This window comes from Patagioenas fasciata, chromosome 12, assembly GCF_037038585.1.
Source record: "Patagioenas fasciata isolate bPatFas1 chromosome 12, bPatFas1.hap1, whole genome shotgun sequence".
NCBI lineage: Eukaryota > Metazoa > Chordata > Aves > Columbiformes > Columbidae > Patagioenas > Patagioenas fasciata.
In genome coordinates this window covers 7,137,354-7,164,074 of record NC_092531.1, presented here as the reverse complement: position 1 = coordinate 7,164,074, position 26,721 = coordinate 7,137,354, and the positions used below count along the sequence as shown (strand labels likewise).

The window sequence follows — 26,721 nt, the reverse complement described above, 5'->3', positions numbered from 1 at the left end:
ATTCAAAGTTCATCCCCAGAGCTTGCTGGAGCTGAAGAGATAGCCACCTGGGTTTCTTGGACTGGCTCCAGCTGGGCTCAGCCCAGTTTGTTAATGGGTACCTATTCCCCAGTGTTCTTGTGCTGTGATCACCCTGAGATAAGCACATGACTGTGGCACGAAAAGAGCACATGTAAAGACATGGCCTTCCAGCTGGCTGGACAGGAGGGTCCAGGAGACAGAAGTAGAAGGTCCAGGCAGCAAAAGAGGGTCCCCTCTCCTCCCTGGGCCAGACACCTTCTGCCCATCTTTGCTGGGATCCACTGGCAGAAAACCCGTCCCTGTCTACCCCAAGGACCTCAAGGTAGGAGACAACATGTGTCTGTTTTGATTTTGAACATGGATATAGGACTGAGAAGGTCATATTTGAGTCTGAAGGAGAAATTAATGCACCAGGCTCTCCCTGCTGCCCACCAATGAGCCGTGTGTCCTGTGGCACCCCTGCTCCCTGTGCCCCCACGCTCTGGTGGCCACCCAGCAAATCCAGCCTGCTGGCCATAAAACTTCACAGATTTGGTGCAGATGGGGCCAGCTTCATTGAGGAGTCGTTGTTCCACCCCACCTGCCTCCCTGCTCTTTTCTGAGCTGCAGTTTTCTGTATCTTGTTGCAAATGGACTGTCTCCCCTGGGAAGGAGCCATGGTTGTGCCAGAGGGTACTGGGGTCTTCTGCAGGGGAAGGGGTTAACTTAGAGGTTTGGGGGATTCTGAGGTCCCCCTTAAGCAGTGGGTATGTTTAGAGTCTATGTTGTTCCTTGAAAGCCCCATAGTGCTGCACAGGCAGCTCCGTCCCCATGAACTGCTTAAGGGTGCTTGGAGCCTTTTCTTCCCACCAGGAACATCTGCGGGACTCAACCTCTCACTAATCCTGGCTCTTCTGGTTAACTCCTGTAGGGTTCCTGTGCATCAGCAGAAATGAAGGCTGTGATGTCGCTGGTGGGAAGCCAAGGCATTATCTCGGCCACTGAGGTTGTCCTCATGGCTGCCGTCTTCTGCCTGGTCTTCCTGCTCACCCAGTCCTGCCGGCTGCACGTGCCCCAGGGGCTGAAGAGCCCCCCTGGACCCAGAGGCATCCCCATCCTGGGCAATGTGCTGGAGCTGAGGAAGGACCCGCACCGGGTCCTGGCCAGGCTGAGCAAGAAGTACGGGGATGTGATGGAGGTGAGGATCGGCACCCGGCCCGTCCTGGTGCTGAGCGGGCTGGACACCATCAGGCAAGCGCTGGTGAAGCAAGGAGAAGACTTCATGGGGCGCCCTGATCTCTACAGCTTCCGTCATGTCACAGATGGCCAGAGCCTGAGTTTCAGCCCTGACTCAGGGGAGGTGTGGAAAGCCCGCAGAAAGCTGGCCCAGAATGCCCTGAAGACCTTCTCCATTGCCCCCAGCCCCACCTCCTCTTCCACCTGTCTCCTGGAGGAGTACGTCTCCAAGGAGGCTGAGTATGTGATCACCAAGTTCCTGCATCTGATGGAGGAGGAGAAGAGATTTGACCCTTTTCGGCACCTAGTGGTCTCTGTGGCCAACATCATCTGTGCCATGTGCTTTGGCAAGCGCTATGACCACAATGACCAAGAGCTGCTTAAAATAGTGAACGAAAGCGAGGAGTTCGGCAATGTGGCTGCTGCTGGCAACCCTGCTGACTTCATCCCTGTGCTCCAGTACCTTCCCAGCCGTGCCTTTACTTTATTTAAAGATTTCAACAAGCGAATGATTGATTTCGTGCAGAAGATTCTCAAAGAGCACTATGAGACCTATGACAAGGTAAGAGCTTGCTGGTCCCTCACTTGCACCAGAGATGTGTTCCAGCTCTCTGCCCCTCTATTAGTGAGTTGCTTTTCTTGCAGCCAAGCGTCAATCTGTGTTCTTGCAGGTATTGCTGCATTTAGCAACTCCAGTGGAAGTGTCACCCACCTGTAGCCTCTCCGTGTGCAGCCCAGTACTGCAGTCTTCCTCCACGGCCCCGGGTGATAGGGCCAGTTTGATGATTGAACATCTGATCTGTGACACAGTTTCCCTGGAGAACCATGTCCTCATTTTCATAGATGACAAACACAGTAGGGACAATGGGGGCTGAAACATTATCTTCTCCAGACCTCTTAAGAACCTGGGCTCCCTCAGTGTCAAGGTGTTGCTCAGTAACACCCATCCCTCTGATGGTTCTGCTGCCATGACTTGTCTTCTCTTCCTCTCAGAACAACATCCGAGACATCACTGACTCCCTCATTCAGCAGTGCCTAGACAAAAAAGAAGGAAATGCTACCACGCAGATCCCTAAGGAGAAGATCATCAACCTTGTGAATGACCTCTTTGGAGCAGGTATCTTTTCCCATCGGTCCCTCAGCTACTGCAGATTTTTACAGGCTCCTCATGATGCTGCCCTGTCTCACCCATCATTGTCCAACACCAGGCAGCCACTTTGGTTCTAAGCACTTGCTCTCCTGCTCACTGGTCTTCCTGGACCTTTCAGGGACACCCCTGGAGACCAGCATGGGCCGTCAGTTCTGGAAAGAGGCTCCAGGGTAAAGCGAAGGGCACGGTTTGTAGCTCAGTCAAGCTTCACACACTGGTGTGGCTTTTCCTGCTTGAGGGAGATGTCTACTGACTGATTCATCTTTGAGTTACTCTGTGGAAACTCCCTCAATTCCAGAGAAGTTATACAAACCTGACATAATCCAAGGGTGGATCAGGGTGCATGAGAGCAGAATATTTTAGCAAAGTTTTCTCCAATGGGATAGAAACCCAAGTTTTACTGTGCGCTAAGATGTCCTCCACCTCCTTAGCTACCCAAGCCTGCTTCATGTGATGGTTAGGCAGCAAGTCAAGGCATGTGCCCTGCATGTTGTACAAACCTCATCTACTTGTTTTCCTCTCTGACCAGGCTTTGACTCCGTGACAACCGCCTTATCCTGGAGCCTCATGTATCTTGTGACATACCCCAACATCCAGAAGAAGATCCAGGATGAACTAGGTGAGTCCATGGACCTACTGCCACCGGGACCAAAACCTCTCTGGTGAGGGCTGACCCCAACCAACTCTCCCCTCTCTCCATCCCGCAGACCAGCACATCGGCCGGGAGAGGAGACCGCGGCTGTCGGACCGGGGCTCGCTGCCCTACACAGAAGCCTTTATCCTGGAGATGTTCAGGCACTCCTCCTTCCTGCCCTTCACCATCCCGCACAGGTAAGTCCTTACTTCAGCAGCATCAGGAGCAAACTAGTAGCCCGCTAAGGATGCAGAAGAACCTTTTTGCCTCCAGACTCTTCAGCATCTTTTCTCTCTCCAGCACAACCAGGGACACGGTTCTGAATGGCTACTACATCCCCAAGGACCGCTGCGTGTTCATCAATCAGTGGCAAGTGAATCATGATGAGTAAGTACCTTCTGAGGTACCTCCTGCAGCAACAGGCAGGCCCCTTCCTGATCATTCATCTTCTGGAGCAGAAGTGGGGTCAACCTGCTTTAAGAGAAAAGGGGCAGGTGAGGTAAACACTAAATTCACGGATATCCTTACTGACAGCATCTGATGTTTTCCCTTCCAGGAGACTTTGGAAGGATCCACAGACCTTCAACCCTGAGCGTTTCCTCAATGCTGAAGGAACTGAAGTGAAAAAAGTGGATGGGGAGAAAGTGCAGGCTTTCGGCTTAGGGAAAAGGAAGTGTATTGGGGAACCCATTGCCAGGTGGCAGGTCTTCCTTTTCCTGACCACCTTGCTGCAGCAGCTGGAGTTCAGTGTCTGCAACGGCAAGAAGGTGGACATGACGCCGCTCTATGGATTGTCCTTGAAGCACAAAAGATGTGAGCACTTCCAGGTCAAGCTGCGCTATCCCATGAAGAGCATGAGCTGAGCAGTGGGCTTCTCCATTGCCTGGATATCGCCGGTGGGAAAAGACCTGGATATCTTCGTAAGCAAAGCTGGGATTGGTACAACTTTATGGGATGATATAATAAACTGAAGCCCTTGAAACTCCAGTCTTAGTTTGTTCACTTTGTAGCATTTCTTGCCTTTTCCCAGCATCTCTGGGGTTTGGATATTCCATCAAATGTTGGATGTTCTATCACATCTAGTCTTAGTACCACAAAGCACATTTATGAGGTGCGCAAACTGTGTTTTGCTAAAGCGAAGGGAATGTACCCAAAACCAGACCATCTGAATAGTACTGGGCTCTATCCTTTTAGAACCATTTGATAGCCTACCCATGGCCTCCACTGATGTTTAAGATCTCGGCTGAAGCGATGCCCAAAGCTCGGGTGGAGATGAGGATGATGTTACTGAGGTCCAGCCAGTATCACTATTTACAAACTATTCAGGGGATAAATTTTCCCTGGTTGAAATTTACCTTCACGGAAGATGTGTTTGCAGGGGAAAAAATCCCAAACCTTGGAAATCTTAGAAAAATGCTAATACTTCTCCAACTCTTCTAAGGACAGCCTGTTCCCTTGTTTCTACACTATTTTTAATTTCCTAGCTGACTTGTCACATCACTCTAAGATCCCATTTGGGAGAGGTCTGTCTTTGTCCATAGAGGAGCTCAAAGCACCTTGGAGCCTCTTTGAGAATCTGTCAACCTCGCACCGGGCGTTCTCCTGCTGCTCAGATTCCTTTCTTCAGGAGAATGAGAGGGATCCTCCAAATGAAGTGAGTTGGAGGAAAGCCTCCCAGCATGCTGGAGGACTTCAGCCGCCTGAACCCTCATCCGTCAGAGTCACCACTGGCCCTGAAGGCCACAAGGAAGTGCACTTTTACCCCTTGATACTGAGAAAGTCAAGCTGCTGATATTCTAGACTGGAGCAAGGGTGTTTTCATAAGGAGAACAGGACATTCTCCAACTCAAATCCGAGAGTTTACATTGGCTGCCAGTCAACCCATGCCAGTAGAACCAGGTGCCTCCTTTTTTCAACTTGCACGCAAAGCCACATTAGCCACCCCAGTACCTGGCAAGCAACAATACAGGAACAAGTACAACCATCTGGTGCAACACGCACTACTCTTGAATCTGTTCCCACGGGTGGCATCTGCTCAGCCATAGCTCCAGACCCTGACCAATGAGAGCTTTCAGGTCCAAATATCAATCACTCATCATGTGTTGCACAAAAACTTCCAAGAAGAGGCAGAAACAGAGTGTTAAGGAAGAAAACGGGGGAATTGATTGCCCAAGACTTCAGGGAGATTCCAGCTAGAGCAAGGCGGTGTTCAGACCCGCTAAACAAGCCTGAATGAAAAGGAGTAACTGTTTCTGTATGTCTAGGTCCTGCCTGGTCACCAATTGGTGATGAAACACTGAGATGGCACAGCCTCAGACCCACCTGAGCTAACTGAAGCACCCGAAGAGCTTCACTCCATATTGCGTTGGCTTTGCCTTCACTGCTTAGTGTCATAATCTGAACATTGTAGGAAAAGTGAGGCTGAAGACTGGGAAGTCCAAACCTTGGTTTGACCTGCAGGATACCCTTGGAAGAAAAGTGAAGGGATGGTTCAGGACATCTCAAGAGGTCCATCAGCCAAATAACATCTTCACTACCTATGACAAGGACCATGGGTCAAGGCAACAGAGTCACGAACCACCTTTCCACAAGGGACATCCCAAAGCCAGCATTCATTTACTGCACAGGGAAGGTGGAATCATCCTATACATGGATCTTGGTCTCTCAGTGCCTAACCCAGAGCACTGGGACCGACAGGGACTCAGCAGCAGCGTGTTACATCAACCCCATGGGGCGGAGAAGCTGTCGTGGACTTGGCCCGGTGACTTCAGCTGCAGCAGGAACACGGAATGCCAATACTAGTGTAGGACCAGAGGTCCCCTTTGCTGGAGCCATTGCGTGACTCTCTTGCCCTGAAGGCTGCCTGTGTTTGCTGATAAGGTTCGCAATAAGCAAGTGCGGATATAAGGAAAGAAGAGTGGGATTTTTTTTTTCCCTGGGGACATGAAAGTTTTACAGCCCCAGGGCAGATAAGCAGATTAATATTAACATTACTGAGGTGAAACAACCCCTTGGTGGTGGAAAGTCTTACCAAGAGGCATTTATGAAGGGCTGATTGCCTCCCTTGGGGACACTGCTGACCCGTTCAACAGCCTAGTGACCCCAGGTCCCCCTTTCTTGCTGAGGACACTGTGGTCAAACTGTCCCTTCGGTCCCAACCATTTGGACCCCAAACTTGGGCATCCCACCTTCTCCTGCACAATGCGGTTGGAACATCAAAGCTGAGTGGGCTCCTTCACCAGATGTTTTCTCTGTCGGGTGCCTTGGCAGCCCCCAACAGGCAGGGAGCAGAGCAGCGAGCACAGCCCGAGCATCAGACAAGGTGGGCCAGCTCCGCACTGGTCTTTGCTCAGAGCTGCACCCCCAGATCCCCCCACCCAGGGACCCTCTGTGAGGAAGGGATGAGCGCATTCTGCTCCCTTTGTGGGCGCAGGATCTCAGCTCTTCAACTCCTCCCTTTCCCCATTGCTTCCTGATAAATGAATCCATCGGTCATTGTCATGAAAGCCCCAAGTCCTTACAGCAGGTAAGGGACTCCGGCTCCCCTTTCTTTGTATTTCACCTAACAATCTTCCTCAATTAAGCCCTCCAATTACTCCCCAGGTAGCTTGTAAGTGCCACAATTTCATTACTGGAATCAGGACTGTGATAAGTTGGGGGAGCTTTTATCACCTCATGTCCAACTGGTTTTATTGGGGGTTTTAAAATGACTCAACAGAGCAGCCACGCAGCTGGGCTCCAGCTCCACTTCCAAAGCTGAGGGACGCTTCCAGTCCCCTCATTCCTGCAGGGAAAGGTCCAGGCAGCTGCACACCTCCTCCCTCGAGCCCAGACACCTGCCCGGTGCCAGCATTTGGGGTGGTGGCATCTCCTCACCAGAAAAGCCCATATCCAGCCTCAAAACAGGCCAGAGGAATCACTTGTGGTTCTTCCTCCTGGATGGAAGGAAGAGGGGATTTGCCGCAACACTTACTGACCCTCCCTGTTAAAAGCACATCCTGTATTTCTAACTTCTTTCCTTTGGCTGTTTATTTATTCTCCCTGTGAGATCTGTTATCAGGAATCATCTCCCCACAGGGATTAACTCTTGGGTGTCTCCCTTTTGCTGCTTGTCCCCAACACTGGTGACAGCCCCTTGACATCAAAAATATAATCTCTTGATGCCCTAGAGTTTACAATAAAGCTCTGAATCACACTTTAAATTCTATTTCTGTGCCATGTGCGCTTTCTTTCTGCCAGTGGCTTTGGGGACACTTCCTTCTGAGCTGGTGACAGCCGATCCTCTCAGTCTGGTGGGCTCTGCCCCAGAGTCCTGCTTGCCCCGCTGCACCATCAGGTCTTGGGAGCTCCTTCCCATGGAGAAGGAAAGCCCCAAGCATAACTTTCTCCTTGCAGCTCAACTCTTGGGACAATGCTTGGGTCCCCCATGCCTTGAACCCCAGGAGCAACTGCTTTGCAGCTGGTTTCTGCCTTTTGGGGTAGAAAATCTCTGCTTAGGCTCCAAGTCTGAGCAGCTTCTGGGTGTTGGATCTGGCTAGGACCTTCCCTTGGTGAAGTTTCCTTCTGCAGCGGGTTGGAGAGGACGCTGCTCATCTGCTGAAACCAGACTGGACCTGTGGATGGAGCAGAGCTTGAGATGACAGAGCTGGACACATTAAACCTGGTAAGTGGTTCTGTCTCTACATTGGGAGGGCTTCCAAAGCAGCACGAACCCTTCCTCCTCCTCCCACCCTTCAAGACCATCTTCGCTCTGGAAAGGAGATGGTGTTTGGCCCGATCGATTGCCCCGTGTCGTTAGAGGTACAAGGTACCTATTAGTCAGAGAACACGAAAGCAGGTAAGGATGGAGTTTGTCCCTGGGTTAAGAAGGGAACAATGAGGATGCAGAGATAACCATTCCCTCCACACAAAGGGCTGCTGGAGAAACGGAACAGCCTCAAACCTGGCTGTTCGCCAACCCTGACATAGGCATGGTTTTCCATGATGGGAAGGAAAAGAGTGGGACAGGGGACTCCAGGGCTTGTGATGAGGAGCTGCCCTGGAGACACATCCCTACAGGACCACCAAGTCCTGCAAGCACTGGCAGCGTGACCCAAAAGCCTGTGGGGTTTCAAGGACTTCCCAAATTCAGTCTCAGCAGCAGAACGCAGGATGGACAGCCGGGACACAGCCAGGGCTGGCAGTCACCTGTGTGTCCCTAAAGCTGGTGCTGGGGGTACCGGTGACAGAGTAGCACTGGCTGCTACAGAGCAAGATTACATTCAGGAGGGTTGCACAGGGAATGGGCTCTTGTCTCCCCCCATATACCACTCACTGACTAGCCCCATAATAAGAGGTCCCAGTTGACCATTCTGCCCTTGTGCCCCTAAAATCAGCTCCCTGAACCTCATTGGGGTGGGTAAAACAGGGCAAGTGCTGACCCCCCCACCTCGATGCTGATGAGGGGACACAGGCAGAGCAGGGTGTCCAGCCTGATTCCACATAGGAGGTGAAAAGCCACCCAGCAAGAGGCAACGTCCCCAACCTGCTCCCCTTCTGCTTTAATTAAAACCACCCTGGAAACGAGAGATCCCCAGAAGAACCTTTGAAGTGAAGGTTTTTGGGGCCAGCACCAGCTGCAAGAAGCCCCCCTGAGAGCCAGGGCTGGCTGCCAGTGCTGCGGGGATGGCAGGATCCTAATTCACCTTGGCACTTCTGAAGCATTTTTATCCCCTCCCGCTGGGGTCTGGCCCATGAACGCCCTCCCGTGGCATCTGTCACAGCAGCTCCACGAGTGCCTCTCGCTGCTGAGCACAGGCGAGCGAGGGGTTTTACCCCTGCTCAAAGTTTTCTGGGGGGAGGCACATGTGGGTAGGGGGATCTATAGGGAACCAACCCCCCTGCAGAGCATCCCACGTTCCCCATCACCCCTGTAGCTCTGGGAGCCACAGAACCAGCCAAACCTGGTTCCCTTTGGGGTTTGTTCAGCTCGAAGGTAAATTCTGGAGGGTGGAATGAGCTGAGAGCTTTCAGGCCAGCTTTCCTCTGATGTTCCCAGCCGGTGCTGGTGGATTCTCTGCTGTCTCCTACATCCAAGGCAGCAACCCTCCCCTTTCCCTGTCCACCATTCATCCAGCCTGTGCTGCCTGAATCCCTCGGAGGCACCAAACCTGCTGCTCAACAGAGACTAAACCAGCCTGTGGCTGCTGAGAAGAGGCAGATCGACAGGGCGGGCTGTTGCCCATGCTTTGCTCCGTTAAGCAAAGGAATATCGCCTGGTCGAGATTTTATTCTCAGCTCCTCCTCTCTTGCATTTTTTTTTGCTTTTCCTTTTCCTGCTGATTCCCACCAGCTGAAGGGCCCCCTCTCCTGGTGCAAGGCAAGGAGGTGGCCATCCACCTCTCCTCCACATCCATCCTTCCAGCGAGGGCATCACCCACCCTCAAGACAAGACCCTTCCTGGGAGAAATCTCATTTGGGACATTGCATCAAGCTGCACGCAGAGGATTTCCCTCTGGATCTCCTGCATGGCCCAGCCTCAGGGTCCTTCCAGACTTCTAGCTACTGTCATGCAACAAATCTGCTCGAAATTCCCACCTGCTGATGAAAATACCAGGAGGGAAAAAACCCTGAGTCCCACCTTCTTTCTCCTAGGTCCCTGGCCTGTGCCTGTGAGCGTGCATGGGTGCAGCGATGTGTGGGCAAGCCTGGGTGGGTGCAGCAATGTGCGCGTGGGTGGGTTTGGGCTTGCATCTGTGGGTGCATTTCTGGTGCAAACAGATGCAGGAGCTGGTTTCGTTTCCTCCCAGAACCGCTCTGCTCAGGGGCTGTGCAAGGATGAGCCCATTCCTCACCTCCCCGCTGCTGAACAAACCTGCGAGTCCCCAGGGGAAGCTTGGGGGTATGAAGGTCCTGGGGTGCTTGACTCCAGCAGTGGGTCCCAGGCTCTTTCCCACGCATTGTAGGAGCAAGGACATGCTCCCCAAATATAAGACGGGCTTTGCAACCCACTCCCTGAGCCACTGGGATCTCCTCCTCTGTGTCCCCTCACCTTCCCCGTTCCCTGCAGTCCCCCTCACAGACTTCTCCATCAAGTCTTCTTGGTCCCCTCATTCCAGGGAGAGCATCCTCCCTTCCCACCCTAGGACAGGCTTGTTTTCTGAGCCCCCAAAGCCCCTTATCTAGCAGGAGAGGGGCGGAGGCAGGTGGGAAAGGTTCCTGCCCCACCCCCAACACCCTTGGGGGTATCTCACTCAATGCAGGGAAGTCAGGTGCAATCTCTTCCCACACAATGGCATTCTTCCCTGGGCTACTGGAGCTGCTGGCACTGTCCCCTCTGGCTGGGCTGGTTTCTGGTCACCCATACCTCAGTGGGAGGGATGCTGAAGCATGGGGAGAAGCAAGGGGTAGCCAAAAAGTGGAGGGAGGTGAGTGCCTGGGCTTCCTGCTTTGCCGTACATGGCTGCGGCAGCGCCAGGGCAGGAAGTGACAGCCACCTCCATGTTGCGAGGCACCATTGTGCTTTGGTGTTTCAGCGACCCGTGGAAGAAAGCGGGGGTGTCTCTGGTCCCTGCCGGACCTGCTGCCTGGGCTCAGCACTCATGAGCCTGCACTCTTCCCCAGGGATGGATGTGCTGGGAATGCAGCAGATACCTGACCACCTTGGGGGATAAGGAAACGTGCCATGATGTCCAGATGCTATTTCCCCTCTCCCATCACTCCTTCCGTCCTCTTCACTTGCTGGAACAGCCCCTGACACCAAAACCACATTTTCAGGGAGGCCAGAGCCCAGGCAGCTGCCCGCAGTGAGGTGCTGCCCTCACCCCATGGCCTCCCAAATGTGCTGCAGTGAAGCCCAGGAAGGAGATGCGGGGAGGTGCCCAACCCAGGGCTACCCCTGCTCCCTGTCCCCCCTGCCACAGCCAGACCCCCCACTCTCACCCCTATTAGCATCATAATAATTTTTGCTATTATTGTCATTGTAGCGATTATATTATAAAACTATGGAACGCTTTGGCTTGGAAAGGACCTTAAAGAGCATCTAGATATTATATCATATACATCATGATGTCATGTAATGTCATATTATTATTTTGATATTTAAGCATTTTATTATTGGTTTATTATTATTTATTAATGGGTCATTATTATTTATTACTGGGTCATTATTACTTGGTGGTGCTTTTGTATCACTACGCAGTATTAGTACTACTTTGTGCCCACGCAAGCACCCACCGAGCAGGCGCCCTGGCCCATGCAGGAACTCAAGGGAGGGCGCGGGGCTGCGCGCCCGTGCGGGTACTGGTGCCGCTGCGGGTCCCGATCCCGGTGCCGGTTCGGGTCCCGGTGGCGATGCGGGTCACAGTCCCGGTGCCAGTTCGGGTCCCGGTGGCGGTGCGGCGGTCCCCGGCAGGTGGCGGCCCCGCGCCGCTCCGTACCGACCCGGGCCGTGCCGGCGCAGGCGCGCTGCTCCGGGCGCTCCGATTCCGGGCGCCGCTTCCTTCCAGCAGGCCCGGGCGGACCCCGCGCCCCTCGTCCGGCCCGAGGTGCGCGGCGGACGCGCCCGCTCTCTCCCCTTTATTCCCCTCGTACCCTCCGCCCCCGAGCCCCGCCGCCCCCGTTCCCCGCCGCACCGGGCTCGGCCCCGCCGGGCGGCGGCGGCGGCTGCTCCGGCGGCTCCGGCTTCCTCCGCCCCTTCCGCCCCCCCGCGCCCCCCCGCCGGCCCAGCCGAGCGCGGAGGCCCCCGGCAGCGCCGCATGGAGCAGCCGGCGGCGGGCTGAGCCCCCTGCCCGGAGGGAGGTGAGTGTCGCTCCCCGGCCCCCGCCGCACCGGGGATCCCCGCTGCTCGGGGAGGGGGGGGACACGGCATCGGGAGGTGCTCGCCCACCCCCCCTCAGCCCGTATCCCTCTGTGTTTGCGGGGGGATGCGGATCGGGGGCCGGGAGCGCGGCGGAGCGCAGACAATGGGGCCTGCGGGGCGGGCCGGGGGCTGCGGGAGGGATGCGGGGGGGCCGGCTGCCTCCGTGCCGCTTGACCCGCTGGGTGACCCCATCACGGGCCGCTTCTACTCCCGCTCAGCCGCTGTCCCCAGGGACCTCATCATTCACCCGCCGCGGGGGCCGCATCCTTCCAGCTCCGGGGATGGAGCGAGCGAGGGACCCCGCAGCATCCCCTTCCCCCGGGGGGGCTGTCGCCTCTTTCGCTTCCCCCCAAAGCCGCTCCCGGGAGAGGGGGCTGCCGCCTCTTCCTCCTGCTCCATCCCCATCCCATACAAAGGCCGGGGCCGTTTGGGTACCGGGAGCTGCTGGCGGGGATTTTGAGAGCGGTTGGGGTGGAAGGAGGGAGCTCAGTTCGGGCGTCAAAATGGGCTGGCAGCATTGGGGTTTTATTTTGTCTTTTCTTTTTTTTTTTTTTTTGGTCAATAAGGCGGTGACGGGTTATTTATAGCAGTGGCTGTTGGTCGTAGGTTTGTCGAGAGTGAAACGGGCTGTGCCATTGTGCGGAAAAAAAGAGTAAAAAAAATTACAATTGAAGGTGTGAGAACAGGAGGAGGGGGAACGGCTGCTTTTCTCCCGGGACCAGGGGATTTTGCCCCCCCACATTCCTGTGGGGTTTGTTCCCACCAGACCCACGCAGGAGTTCATCGCAATCCTGGCAAGGTGGAGAGTGGCTGGGGCGGTCCATGGCAGTGCAGCAGAGGGATGCAGGAGGTTTTGGGAGCATCCCCGGGAGAAAGGGGTAGTGATGAAGCAAAGCCTCAGGATGGGGAGCAGTGCTGGGATATGCCCCTTGGGATGCTGTCCCTGTGAACCCAGGGAGTTTTGGCGTGTGCATTGCCCTGCAACTCCTGCCTCCCCCTATCTTTTTGATTTTGAGTGGGTATTTGCAAAAAAACCTTTGAGTTGCATCCTGGCGTGCCCCAGGCTTATGCTGGGGCAGCTTCCCCAGCAGCCTCTCCCCTGCACGCCACGTGCCTGGGGACACCCGGACACCCTCCAGGACCAGGGACTGGGATGGTGGGGCAATTTCTGGGGTAACAAAGAGTCAAAATCACCCCGATGAGGTTTTTTGTAGGAAAGAAGTGGACCAGGAAAACCCCTTGGCGATGGGGAGGTCGAGAGCATCTCTGCAGGCCTCCACCTGCCTCTGACTATCCCCCAGGTGCCTTCTGTGGTCTGAACAGCAACATCTTCTGTTTTTCTTTTTAAAAGAAGAAAAAAACCCTGAAAAATAAAGGAAGCCATCCCCCTTTCCCGTGGCGGGGCACGCAGTTGAGGCTGGGTTGAGGGACCAGCAGCAAAACCCTCCCTTGTGAGCGCAGCCAGCTCGCTGATGAGATAAAGGAGGAACGTTTTTCTTTCGATTAGAGTAATCATAGATGTAACATGTAATAACAGGCGATAAGATCTTTTGGAGAGAATGAGGATGTTGTCTGTTTGGGGGTTGGTTTTTTGTTGAAGTTTAAAGAAACCCAGGTTGTTGATCGTTGAGATGCTTTGGTGAGGGTGAGATGGATGAGCAGAGAGAGGTGGATGCGGATGGTGCCCACACACCTATTTCGGACGGGAATTAGGCTTTTCTACTGGCTACAACTAAACTTTATTTAAAACAGGGTTGTCCTAACTGATGCTGGGCAGGATCTGCTCCCCGTTACCCTCCAGCTAATTGGGTTTGAAATGGAAATGGAGCATCTTTCCCCCAACCCACCCCATAGCTGAGGATGGGATGTTTCCAGGAGGAGTGAAACTTTCTCCTGGCAAGACTGAAAACAGCCCAACCTGGCGCTTGGCTGTGCTGAGTTGCTTGGGTGGCTCTCTGCCTCTTTCTTTTCATTATTCTTTATTTTGTTCAAGCTGACGTCTGCTACTACGCACCCCTTTGGGGAAGCACCTCTGCTTGAGGAGAGAAGGGGCGATGCCGATGTTTTCCTGACGGGGAAAGCAGGGGATGCTGCCTTTAGGTTCCGCATCCATACCGGCATCACTGCATCCCTCTCCCACCTCAGCATCCCGCAGGGAGAAGCCGGGATGGCGGAAGCGGACACGGGCACGAGGCTGGGGCCGGCCTGGGTGACGGCGGGTGACACGCTCGGCAGGAACCGCTGGCTGTCACATGAGGCCACCGCAGGCAGCGGTGCCTTCAGGGGGCCGGTTGGCAACGGCCCCGGAGCTCGGTGCTTTTGGGGGCGTGTGGTTTTCCTCCTCTTCGGAAAGCCTCAGCTATGAGGCAGAAATTAGGTAACGATTAAAGAAGAAAAAAATCAGGCTACTGCTTAAAAGTCGCCCTCAGGAGGAAGAAGGGCTGTGCTGAAATATAGAAGGGGCGTCAGGGGTTCTGCAAAGGGCAGTGCCCAGTGCTGTTAACCGCCTCCCCCTGTCAAACTGATAAGCAAATTTCTTGTGCTATATTTATAACAATGCCACCGCCCGATGCCATGAATTTCCATGGTCCCAGGAAGCTGGAGCCGGCTGGAGCGCGTGGAGAAAAGATACTCTTTATAAAGGCTCGAAGGCCCAAAGGCAGGCTATAAATTTTGTATCTTCTCTGCGCTTATAAAATATAAATGCTGGTGACATTCGTGAGCTGAAAGCCCAAACAACTGGCCATCAGATTGGAAAGATCCAGCTCTCACACAGAGTGGAAAATGGGTTTTCCGAACGCCAGATGGGCTGCGGTCCTGGGATGGACCCGTGGGCACCCAGGTGATGCTCCCGGCATCCTGACCCAGCTCCGGTGGGCAAAGCTCGTCCAGGATTTTCCAGCTGGAGTCACATCTCAGATGAAGCCTCCATCCTGCTGCTTTTTCTCATTCGGTTGTTTTAAAATAGCGGTGTTGGAGTGCCCAGCCGCTGGGAAGCGCTGACTCAGCGCTCTGGGGATGAGCAGCTCCTTGAGCAACACCCAGGGCCGGCTCCTGCTCGGCATCCCGGGGGGTGTCGGATTTGAGTGGGGCACCTCTTCTTAAACCAGCTCCCTCAAGGCTTTAGCCCAGTTTCTCTAAGGACTGATGGAGGGGGGTAGTTTATTCCCTGTTTTTCTTGGTTTTGATGGGCAGTATCCAGACCCTTTGCTGAAATATTTGCTCCATGCCAGGTGTAAATTGAGAATGTAACCAAAAATCAGCTTGAAAACGAAGAGAGTTTGAGCCAGGGCCATTTTGGGGAGCAGCGTTCCCAGCTGATGCTCTCTGGTCCAGCATCATCCCTCCCTGGGGTCCTGGCCACCTCCATGGCAGCATCCCCAGGCTCATTGGTGCTATCAGGTTGGGTTTGGGTGCCACATTGAGAGGCTTTTCTTCATCAGTTGTCTAGGAAGAACACTGACCTGACACACGGGGCCCAGATGCTGCAGTGATGGGCTTCACTGGCAACCCTAGCGCTCGGGTCCCCAAACTCTGCCCTTTGGGTGAGCGTCTGAGCCTCGCTTTCTCCTCTCCGATGCCAAAAATGCAGTGACCTGTGACGTGTCCCCACTCTGGGGGACGGTGAGGGAGGTGGTGGCAGCGTGACGCCTTTTCCAGAGGGGACCAGTCATGGCTGTGGTGGAAACGGGGCCATGTCTGCACTCGCGCTCTTCCTCCCCACAGTTCTGCCCCTTATCTTCTTCCTCCTCCCGCCTCTGCTGGCCTTGCCCCTTGTTTCAGTTCCTCCTTCCCAGAATATTATGCGCTGCTGACAGCAGGGCTGGGACTGGCGACCGCTGGTAGCCCCGAATCGATGCAATGAATTACTGAACCCACGGGTGATTTTGGGGTGTGTGTGGGGAGATGCCCCCCCTGCATCCCGCACATCCCTCTCTGCACCCCCATCCCGCTGTGACCCCGCGGCCCCGGCTCAAGAAAGCCGGGTTTGATGCTGGGGCCGCTGACTTCATCCCTTCCCGAGGGTCGAAGCAGCGAGAATAAAGCCGGGTTTGTTCCCCTCCCACACACCGGGGCAGGATGCGACCCAGCCCAAGGCTGCGGGGTGCTGCTGGGGGGGAACACAGCACCCCCGTCAGTGCACCCCCTGGGGTTTCAGAGCTGGCGGGAGCTCCTGTGTGTCAGATGGGTTTTATCCTGCAGGAAATAGATTTATTTTATTTCTTTTGGATCCCAGGCCTGGGAAGGTCCTGGGGCTGGATGTTTCCACCCGTGGGTCACCAGGCGCCGTGGGAGAGCGGGGTTTTGGCTGTGCAGCCCCCAGGGTGCCGGGGGGGGAATGGGATGTTCAGCGAGGTGTGAGCCTGGGGCTTGGGGGAGCTGCTCCTCGCTGCCTGCATCCCCTCGCTGCCCTGTGCCTCAGTTTCCCCCTTGGTGCTGCAGGGACCATGAGCTGCCTTGCTGGCAGCCCCCGGAGATGGATGGAGGAGCCTTTGTAGGATGAGACCGGGGAGATTTTGCAAGGCAGAGGGTTTGGAACTTCGCAGTGCTGGTTCCCAGCTGGTCACCACGGTGCAGTCACTGGCCTGGGCTGGGGAACGGGCCTGGAGATTGTCTCTGCTCCTTCCCCATCCCTGGGCACCCCCAACCCTCCGTATATATTCCGGTTTTTATCCTTGGATTGTTGATGTAGATGTGGCAGCACAAGATGTAGAGTCTTCCCTCTGAAGAAGCTTTATCTTTGCAAATACCTGATAACCCAGGTGAGCAGTTCTCTGCTGGTCCGGTCCCCAGTTGCGGGGGACCCTCAGGGGACCCAGAGCTCCTGCTTTCACATCGGGTTGTGGACATTTTGGAGGCAGTGCCTTGGACAGGCTCCATTCCCTTCTTGGTGGTAGAAGAGATGCTCGTGTGGCCTGGGGAGCATCCTTTGTGGGGGGCTGCTCCATCTGCATCATCCTGCACAGCCCTTCTCGCCCTGTCTGCTCCTCAGTTGTCCTGTCCCCCTCCAGGTCTCATGGTACCCAGTGACGTGTCCCCGCTGTGAGATTCACCCCTCCAACCTCCTGAGAAGATGTCAGGGATGCAGGTGAGCACTGGGTGGAGAGGAGAGGCAGGGATGGAGCAGGCTCTGCAGCCTCTCCATCCGCTTCAGAGATGGCCCCAGGGCTCAGGAGGGACATGGGGACACTTGTCCCCATCCCCCTGTGCCCCTGCAGAAGACCAGAGCCATGGGGACCTGCAGTTTTGTGTGTCACCCCCTTCTTCCTGTCCCCATCCCAGCCAAAAAGCACTGTTCTCAGCTCCCAGTGCTGCCAAAAATCCCATTTGGGTTTGCTTCAGAGGGACGGGAGCCCCGCATGCCCAGGGGGGGTTGGTCCCAAGGGTTGGGGGGGCCAGGGGTGGGAGGTGTGCCCAGCCGGGCTCTGACACCGTCCACCTCTCTCTGGCCAGGCCGTTTGGCCGTCCGGTACAGAATGTATCGCCAAGTACAACTTCCACGGTACCGCCGAGCAGGACCTGCCCTTCAGCAAAGGAGATGTCCTCACCATTGTCGCTGTCACCAAGGTATGGCCATCACCGCCCCCCAGCCCCATCCCAGGGTCTCCGTGGGATGCCGGGAGCATCTCTGTGTTGCGCGACACCGCATTTGCCATGCCAGTGGGATCCCCTCGTCGCGATGGAAGTCCCACAGAGCCAGCAGGGCAGGAATCGGGCCATGTGCTCGGTTAATTAACTCACAGCCTCGTTAGTTAAAATTTCCCCGAAATGTCAGTGCCTCTCGGGAGGTTGAGGGAGGGTTGAGGCTCACGATTGGGGAGCGATGCCACGCTCAGCTCCAGGAAGAGGAACAGAGAGGGGCTGTGAGTTGGGGGTCTGCGGGTTGCCCAGCAGCCGGGGGGGGATCACAGTGACCCCCATGGGGCCACCAGCACTGACGTTTCCCAGGGCCCACAGCCTCATCATGACATCCCTGCTGTCCCTGCAGGACCCCAACTGGTACAAGGCGAAAAACAAGGTGGGCCGGGAGGGCATCATCCCCGCTAACTACGTGCAGAAGCGGGAAGGAGTGAAAGCTGGGATCAAGCTCAGCCTCATGCCGTGAGTATCCGCGGGTGGATCATTTGGATATCCCTGCCGCATTCCAGCGCCACCAGTGACCCGCAGTCTGGAGGAACTAGAGGGGAAGCCCCCAGGGGTGTGTGAACGGGCTGAGTCCCGCATTGGGGACCAGGAGGGAAGTAGGATGCTGTGGCAGGAGCTGTGTCCTGGGTGGGTGGGGATGAGTTGTCCCATATCCCTGTCATCCCCAAACCCAGCCCCACAGGGGTCCGACCCTTGGGCCAGTGCATCCCTGGTCCCTGAGCTGCCCTGTATGCCCCATGGCAGGTGGTTTCATGGGAAGATCACGCGGGAGCAGGCGGAACGGCTGCTGTACCCCCCCGAGACGGGGCTGTTCCTGGTGCGGGAGAGCACCAACTACCCCGGGGACTACACGCTGTGCGTCAGCTGCGAGGGCAAGGTGGAGCACTACCGCATCATCTACTCCTCCAGCAAGCTGAGCATCGACGAGGAGGTCTACTTCGAAAACCTCATGCAGCTGGTGGAGGTGAGGGAGCTGCCACCACTCCTTGTCCCCAGCCTGGGCACCATAGGGCTGAGGTTGTGGGGGGACTGTAGGGTCTGGAGCCCAGGAGATGGCGAGACCTTTTCTGTGACCCCATGGGGCTGCTGGGGACAGATCCCTGGGGGACGGGCTTCACTGGATTGGCAAGGCAGGATGTGCAGGGGACAGAGGGACAGGGACCACCCTCCGAGTCCCCACATGGCCTATCTGAGGCCTTGTGCTGCCACCTGGTGGGGTCCCAGAGCCTGGCACGGCCTTGGTGGGGCCCCCTCACCCCAGGGTGTCACCCCCATGGCAGCTCTGCCTCTCACCCCCATATCTCCCCCCCAGCATTACACCACGGACGCGGACGGGCTCTGTACTCGCCTCATCAAACCGAAGGTGATGGAGGGGACGGTGGCAGCACAGGACGAGTTCTCTCGCAGTGAGTGTCCATGACCCTTCCCTCACTCCTGGAGACTCCCCCAGACCCCCCCTCACTCTCCCTTTACCCTCTGCAGGTGGCTGGGCCCTCAACATGAAGGACCTCAAGTTGCTGCAGATCATTGGCAAAGGGGAATTCGGAGGTGAGACCCTTGTCCCCAGCACTGCAGTGACCCTAAGTGGGGGGTGGTCCCCCGCCAGGTGATGGTGGGGCCCTGGGAGACCGCGGTGACCTCAGCACCTCCCGTGCCTGTCTCTGCTTCCCACAGATGTGATGCTGGGGGATTACCGGGGGAACAAAGTCGCCGTGAAGTGCATTAAAAATGACGCCACAGCGCAAGCCTTTCTGGCGGAGGCGTCCGTGATGACGTGAGTGTCACTGGGGGGGACACAGTGTGTGGGACGGGGGGACCTCTTTGCGTACGAGCAGAAGCGGGTTGTCCCTTATGCCCTGTGGGGCCCACGGGAGCCCCTTTTCTCCCCAAAACCCTGAGCCCTCCTGTGCCACGCAGGCAGCTCCGGCACAGCAACCTGGTGCAGCTCCTGGGGGTGATCGTGGAGGAGAAGAGTGGCCTTTACATCGTCACCGAGTACATGGCCAAGGTGAGACTCCCACCCCGGGCACTTGCCCTCCCACTCTGCCCCTTTTGTCCCACCAGGCTCTCAGGGATTCACCTCAGGGTTGTCCCAGCTTGGATGACATCTCCCTGGGGCCACCATGGTGTTTGAAGGTGCTGTTCCATACCCCATCACTGACCCCAAAGGAGGGATGTTGTCCCCGGGGTCCTGCCCCATGTGGGAGGGACGTTGTCTCTGGGTCCTGCCCCACATGGGACAGGGTGGTGGGTGTGACGCTGGCCCTGGTGCCACCATCTGTCTCCGTCTCTCCAGGGCAGCCTGGTAGACTACCTGCGGTCGCGTGGGCGGTCAGTCCTGGGTGCAGACTGCCTGCTCAAGTTCTCCTTGTAAGTACCACAAATTGGCCGTGCTCACCATCCTGAGCTGCAGCCCCCAGCATTTTGGGGCTGCCTGGCTAAGCCCCTTCTCCCCCCCTCCCCAACCAGAGATGTCTGTGAAGCCATGGAGTACCTGGAAGCCAACAACTTTGTCCACCGGGACCTGGCAGCAAGGAATGTCCTGGTTTCGGAGGACAACATTGCCAAGGTCAGCGATTTTGGGCTGACCAAGGAAGCCTCATCCACGCAGGACACGGGGAAGTTGCCGGTGAAGTGGACGGCACCAGAAGCACTTAGAGAAAAGGTGAGCGAGCAGAGGGTCCCAGGGTACAGGGATCCACATTTGGGCACATCATGGATTGCCCACCCAGAGATGGAGCCCTGGTTCCCACTGCCCGACCCCCAAAACCAGCTGCCCTGAGGGTGGGGAAGATCATCTGCTCCCCACCCCTGCGTGAGCCTGCTGACGGGCCTGCTCTCCCCCTCTCCAGAAATTCTCCACCAAGTCGGACGTGTGGAGCTTCGGGATCCTCCTCTGGGAAATCTACTCCTTCGGGCGAGTGCCTTATCCGAGAATCGTAAGTGAGGACCACCCCCTCCCCTCAGGGCTGGGTTTCGGGGGGTCTGACCCCCTCCCCTGTCCCCCCAGCCCCTGAAGGACGTGGTACCCCGCGTGGAGAAGGGCTATAAGATGGATGCACCCGACGGCTGCCCTGCCGTCGTCTACGAGGTGATGAAGAAGTGCTGGACCCTGGACCCCAGCCACCGGCCGTCCTTCCACCAGCTCCGCGAACAGCTAGTGCATATCAAAGAGAAGGAGCTCTACCTGTGAGGGGGGGGCTCCCCCACCCCGCCAGCCGCAGGGGACCCACGCTGGGGGGGACACCGGGCTCTGGGCGTCCCCCTCACCCGGCCCCGGCACCAGGAGCGGCTGGGAGGGAGCCCCAGGGGTGTTCCCCCACACCCCGTTCTCCCAGTTGCTTCCAAACTTCCAAATTGGTCTTTTTTTCATTTGTTTTTCAGTCAGGTGTTTGGGGGGTTTTTTTGGTCTCCCAGGCTCGTTTCTTTTTGGAATTTGGGGTGGTTTTTTTTGTTGTTGTTTTCTCAGTTTTGGGGGGGTTTTGTTGTTTTTTTGGTTGTTTTTTTTATTATTTCAAGCAGGGCCCAGCTGAGCACTGGGTGTTTTACTAAAGTACGAATCTTATTTTTTAATGTAATTAAAAGAAGAAAAAAAAAAGAAAAAAAAAAGAGAGAGAAGAAGCTTAATAAAAGAAGAATAATAATAAAATAAATAAACCAATGAAACGGACACATGAAAAGGAAACCCCAGCGACAGACGTGATGGTTAAAGGGGAGACGCTGGACTCGCTGCCCGGTCAGGAGAGCGCGGCCGCGTCCCCGCGAGATGCTTTTCTTTTGGGTTGTTTTGCTTTAAACTCGTTGCAATGTTTGCATGCTGTCTCCAGAGGCCTTTTTTTCCAGTCCTGTCCAGTGCTTTATTCTCATGTAATGCTACCGACTGTGAGATTAAATCTGTAATAAAGACAAACCATTCCATACGGACGCGGCACATCGCGCCTCAACGCCCTTCTGTCTCTGGCTCTGGTCCCTTGCGGGGGGAACACGGCACCCTGGGGGACCTGGGATCCCTGGGCAAGGTACGAGGTGGGGACGGTCCCGTGTCTCTGCCCAGGATCCCCACATAGGTCAGACGAGCAGCTTGGGCATCACTTGGCGCCATCCCAGCCGTGAGAACTGGTGAGCCTGTGACAGTGATGAAGCTGCTGAGTGATGGCAACGCTCCCCTTTAAGCCAGGCTTTATCTTCCACCATTGTAGATGCTTGGACCAGGCAGGAAAGACCTGGGAATGTGTTTTGGGGCTGATCACAGGAGCTTGCAGACGTTGTTCCCTGCTCTCTTTGCCTCAATGAAGGGGCTAAAGATGGGACCCCTCATGTCCTGATCCCAAAGGTGTCCCCACAGCATCCCTGTTCTCTTGAAGGGTGTTGAGTGGAGGTGATGTCTGGCACACAGGTTTAAAATAGTTCACTTCATCCACAGGGAATTATTCAGCGTTAAGTGATGCATGGGGCACCGGCTTCAGCGGCTGCCTGGGTCGTGGTGGGGAGGAGTGAGCTTTCAATCCACTTTGGGCCAGTATTGGGGCTGAAACTCTTCTTTTGGGGGGGTCAAAGATAAAAATAGGGGATGCTGGGACAGCAGGCACTGCTCAGGTCGGGCTGGGATGGCAGATGGAGTGACACAGCCCCTGAGAGCCTCCGGTGCAGGGGGAGATGGCAGCAGAGGTTGAGTGCTCCTGACCCCTTCTCCTGAGGCCTCCGGTTGTCCCAGTGTCTGGAGGAGATGGGACAGAGATGTGATGGGGCTTGATGCACCTTAAGGTTTCATTTCCCCCAGACTAACCCCCCGCCCCTTGTCCACATCCTCCCCCATTCTTCCTAGTGCAGGCCCCAGCTGTATAAGCAGCTTTGCTTTTTGGGCTTATGAAGATTAAAGTCATTTCCAGGAAAAGCCTGTAAGAAACATGGCTTTTGAAATCCTGAGAAATAAGTAGCAGCTTCGTGTCACGGCAGACATCAGCAAGCAGAGAGGAGGTTTGGCCTGGTCCCCACTGCATCCCCCCTGCTCCCTTCACCCGGGGTTGCTGCTGGCCGACAGACCCTGCCAGCCATGGGAAAAAGGGGATGAAACCTCGCCCCAAACTCATTTACACCTTTGGTTTTCCTCTAAATGGCACCATCGTGCTGATCACCAGGACCGTGGGCAGGAGAGGGGAGTTTGGGGGTGTTTGATGCTGCACCGACATCCTCAGCATCCCCTGGGCTGTATTTGGAGGATGCCGAGAAAGGACAGATGTCAGATCCAGGGGGAACAACTCCCTGTACTCCATGCAAGGGCAAGAGCTGAACCTAACCCTGCCAAGCCCCTCCTGCTGCCAGTGCCCGTGCCTCAGTTTCCCCCACACAGGGCTGTTTGCTCCTGGCTCCTGTCTCAGGATCCCCCCGGCTTTGGGCTGCTGCCCAGTGCTGCAGAGCCCAGGACAGGCTGTACGGCACCAGGGGACATATCCCTGGGGATTCTGGGGCTGTTCCCATCAGCTGTGAACCCACCAGCAGGCTGTGCACCAGCTTTGTTCCCCGCCGCTCGCGTGGGAAGCGGGCACAATCTGCTGGCTCCTGTGTGACACCCAGGGGGTAACCATGGCTGTCGGGTGCCGGCTCACAATGTGTCCCTCTCCTCCTCCTCTTCCTCCCCTCAGCAACGAGATGGGCACTGGGCCCAGTTGTGTCAGCTCCCATCCTGCCTCCAGTTTGCGATGCGAATCATCACAGGCAGCAGCGGGCAGGGAGCGATTTCTGCTGCCTGCATGGCCAGTGCTGCCCAACACCAGGGTGCTCATGCCACAGGCCATGCATCTTGCCTCTCCCTGCACCACTGCTACACCCCATGCAAAGAGGACAGAGACACAGGCTTTAAAAAGCTCCTGAAAATTCAGCTTCCAGTTCTGGCAGCCCTCGTGTGTCTCCCTTCTGCATTCCTGGTGGAGATCCCTGCTCACAATGGGGCTCAGCATCCCCCTTGCCCAGAAAGACCCAGAGATGCGTCAAGCCTCCCTCTTCTAAACAAATACTCAGACTCGCTCCAAAGCAAACCAGAGCTCCCAGCTGTTCCCAGCACAATTCCAGTTGCAGCGACTGCTTGCTGCTGCCCATTTCCCAGGGCTGCAAACCAAATTGCCCACTACTTAATTCCCTCAGTGTTGCCTGAAGCTAATTACCAGCTCTAATTATGCCCTGACGAGGCTCCTTCTGCTCCATGTTTGACGTGCGTGTTTCCGAAAACCTGGCAGCCCTCACCAGCATCTCTGTGCTGCCTGCGCTTCCTCTCCCTTCGTGATATTATTTTGTCACGAGGAGTATTTTCAGCGTGATGTACAAAGCCATTCCCATCGCCGTTTGGTGTCATTCACCGCTCCAGCTCCGCTCTCTGGTTTTTCTTCGGGAGCGCTCCGGGAAGGGAAGGCTGGGCAGGCCCCCGTGGGAACGCTGTGCGTGTGAGCGGCTGCGCGTGTGGCGGCTGCGTGTGCCTTTGCTGCGGGCGTGCTCTCCGTCACCGCCAGCAGAGCAGCACATGCTCTCCCCATGTGCCTGTTTACATGCTCTGGGTGTCTGTCCGGCTGTATTTGTGTCACTGGGTGCCCCCCCCACACCCCAACCGCCTCCCTCTTCTTCCTCACCCCCCAACAGCATCTCTCCTCCCAGACCTTCACCCCCTGGTCTGTGCTGTGACCTGCTCCCTGCCTGGTTACCCTCCTCTTCTGATAAGGCACACATGGCACCCCTAAACGCCCCAGCCCCTGGGGCAGGGGCTGCATGTCCCCCTGCACACAGCCTTGGCAGGACCATTCCCATCCCACCTATCCCAAACCCTCCCCAAATCCTAATTTTTAACCCAGTCAAACACCCCGATGGTGCTTCAGAGGAAAGCAGGGGCCAGCTCAGCAGCATTTCCGTCCCTGGCTTCCTTTCCCAGGTCCATTTGGGGTCTCCCAGGGGATGCTCTACCAGGACACCCCCAGGCAAGCAGGGGGACAGGTTGGTCAGGGCACCCGGCTGCCACATCTCCTCCTGCCCATAAATAAATGAGGATGGCCAGATCCTGGCCAGGGGCTGACATTAAACCCCAGCAGCTGAACAGAATAATGTGTGATGCACACAGATGTGTGTGTATGTGTGTGTGCCCACCCATATCAGAGGTTTAAGGTTTAAAAAAATAAAAATGCATTACATGACGCAATATGTGACACAGAGCCTATGTGATATGTAGCTCTCCCTGGGGATAATTAAGGCTTAATATCAAATAAGAGCAGGAATAACTTCCCTCTATGGGATTTCTTCGTCCTTGGGTGATGACGACAGATTTTCTGAACATAAAGGCTCGGTTCTATAGGAATAGGAAGGCTTTACATTGAAATGGTTTCCCTGGGTCACGAAAAGGCAGCTTTGCTTTCATTTCCATCCCAAGCTGACTGCTGCCTCGTGTTTCATCTTCCTCGGCTGAGACAAACTCCAGCTTTATTTAATTACATTCAAGTAACATGAAAGGAAGTCATTTTATTTGATAATTTACAACACCCCTACCCTGAACTTCCTTTATTCTCTATGTTAATGACACGGTGGCACTTTTACCCCAATGAGAGCTGGACAGAAGAGAACTTGCTGCCCTTTGAAGGGGTTTTATGCTCAAGACTTCAGGATATTTTCTCTTTCCCTTTGCCAGCTGAAACCTGTGGTAGCCCAGAACAGCGATGGGACCCTCCAGCCACACTGTCCCCCTCGAGGTCCCTCATTCCCCCCCACATCCCAGTGCTTCAGCACCTCAGCTTTTTCTTAATAACCGTCGTGGAGTAATAGTTACCTTCTTACTGCTAGGCAATTTACATGGAGAAGTTGATTGTGAGGATACACAATATACTTTCACCATCGGCTCTATGGAAAAGAAAATGTTTCAGCAGAGATTAAGTAGTATTGAGGTTTCATCAGTGGTTGCTCTACTGCTTTTTTGCTGGTGAGACCTCAAAGAATGTCCCCCAGTGTCCCCAAGGCAAGAGCCACCCCCCCGGCTGGCAGCAGCTCCTTGCCCAGAGAACACTCAGCTCTGGGGTCTGTTCCAGATGTCACCATCACAGGGTGGATGTCACTGTGCCTGGTCCCTGTGCTCAGAGCAGGCGGCTGCCCCAGCGCATCAGGATGTCCCTGTCCCGTTGGAGTGTCCCCATCCGCAGTGGCAAGAGCAGAGGTGACTCTGGTCCTGCACACCCAGGGTCAGGGCTGAGTGCAGAGGGGCGGTCCCTGTGTTTGCAGTGCCTGTCCCCATCACAAGAAGTGACAATCAGCTGCCGAGTGTAAGCGTGACTTCTCCCGGCAGAGAGGCTGCCGGCTTTATTTAGAAACGCCTTCTCATTTCCTCCGCCGTCGCGGCTCCTGCGCGCACACACACGTCTTTCCAGGATCAACTCACCTCCTCGGGGCCTTCAAAGGTTTAAACCTTTGTGCTCCCCCGGATTTCAGGTTGACATGGACCAGATCGCTGCCCTGCGATGGCCTTATTGCTGTTGCATTGCAACTCAAGGTCACAGCACCTTCCCCTCTGCTGTACAATCTATGGGATAACTCCAAGAACGAGCCACTCCAGGAAATCCTGGCCATTTCTGGTCCTCTTCAGGGATCTCTGGAGCATCCCTGGAAACCCTGGAACTTCCAGGTGTGGCTTTGGAGCCAGTTCTTCCACTACCTGGGGAAAAAAAGAGCTGAAATGATCCCTCACCACGGCAAAGGGAATGGGACTGTTTGCATCCTATTCAAATCAGGTGTCAATGCTGAGAGAGGATCCTCTTAACTCCCACCGGCTTGTCTGAGGCTGGCTGCTGCTGGAGGATGTTTCATCTCGCTCCCGTCTAATCCACGGAGATGTGTGATATAGCATAAGCTAATATAATAGGTCATGCAAGGATTTACATCTCATTACTGCAGGTTAGAGTCCTGGGAGGAAGGATGAGTCATTCTTACTGGAATATATTTCAGGGATAAGGAACAGTTCAGCTGCTCAAAGAAAAGTAAGTGGGAAATCAACCACCTTGAAGCGTCGCTGTGGCCTTGACCACCAGCGCTCTGTATCCTCTGGTCGCCCTCTCCCACCGCCAAAGGGGACACTGGCGTCTCTGAAAAGAGCAAAGACCAAGGAGCCAAAGGGATGGGAGAGCTGCCAGCAGCTCCAAGACCTTGCTTTTTGCTCCATCCCTATAGAACCAGTTCCTCAGCCACCCTGGGCTG

The 26,721-nt window shown here is 55.5% G+C and overlaps 2 protein-coding genes across 2 annotated transcripts; both read left to right on the top strand.

Annotated features, from left to right (window-relative positions):
• Nucleotides 1-219: 219 nt before the first annotated feature.
• Nucleotides 220-3,948, top strand: LOC136106867 (cytochrome P450 1A5-like). Its single transcript, XM_065847541.2, has 7 exons — nt 220-343; nt 932-1,798; nt 2,230-2,353; nt 2,916-3,005; nt 3,094-3,217; nt 3,321-3,407; nt 3,577-3,948. The coding sequence occupies exons 2-7, from the start codon at nt 953-955 to the stop codon at nt 3,881-3,883; spliced, it is 1,578 nt and encodes a 525-aa protein (XP_065703613.1). The 5' UTR covers nt 220-343; nt 932-952; the 3' UTR covers nt 3,884-3,948.
• A 7,520-nt stretch (nt 3,949-11,468) lies between these two features.
• Nucleotides 11,469-21,453, top strand: CSK (C-terminal Src kinase). Its single transcript, XM_065847589.2, has 13 exons — nt 11,469-11,798; nt 16,872-16,948; nt 17,314-17,427; nt 17,849-17,961; nt 18,250-18,469; nt 18,818-18,911; nt 18,988-19,053; nt 19,180-19,279; nt 19,423-19,513; nt 19,802-19,875; nt 19,975-20,170; nt 20,358-20,444; nt 20,516-21,453. Exons 2-13 carry the CDS (start codon nt 16,934-16,936, stop codon nt 20,696-20,698), a joined length of 1,353 nt encoding a protein of 450 aa, XP_065703661.1. The 5' UTR covers nt 11,469-11,798; nt 16,872-16,933; the 3' UTR covers nt 20,699-21,453.
• The last annotated feature ends 5,268 nt before the right edge of the window (nt 21,454-26,721 follow it).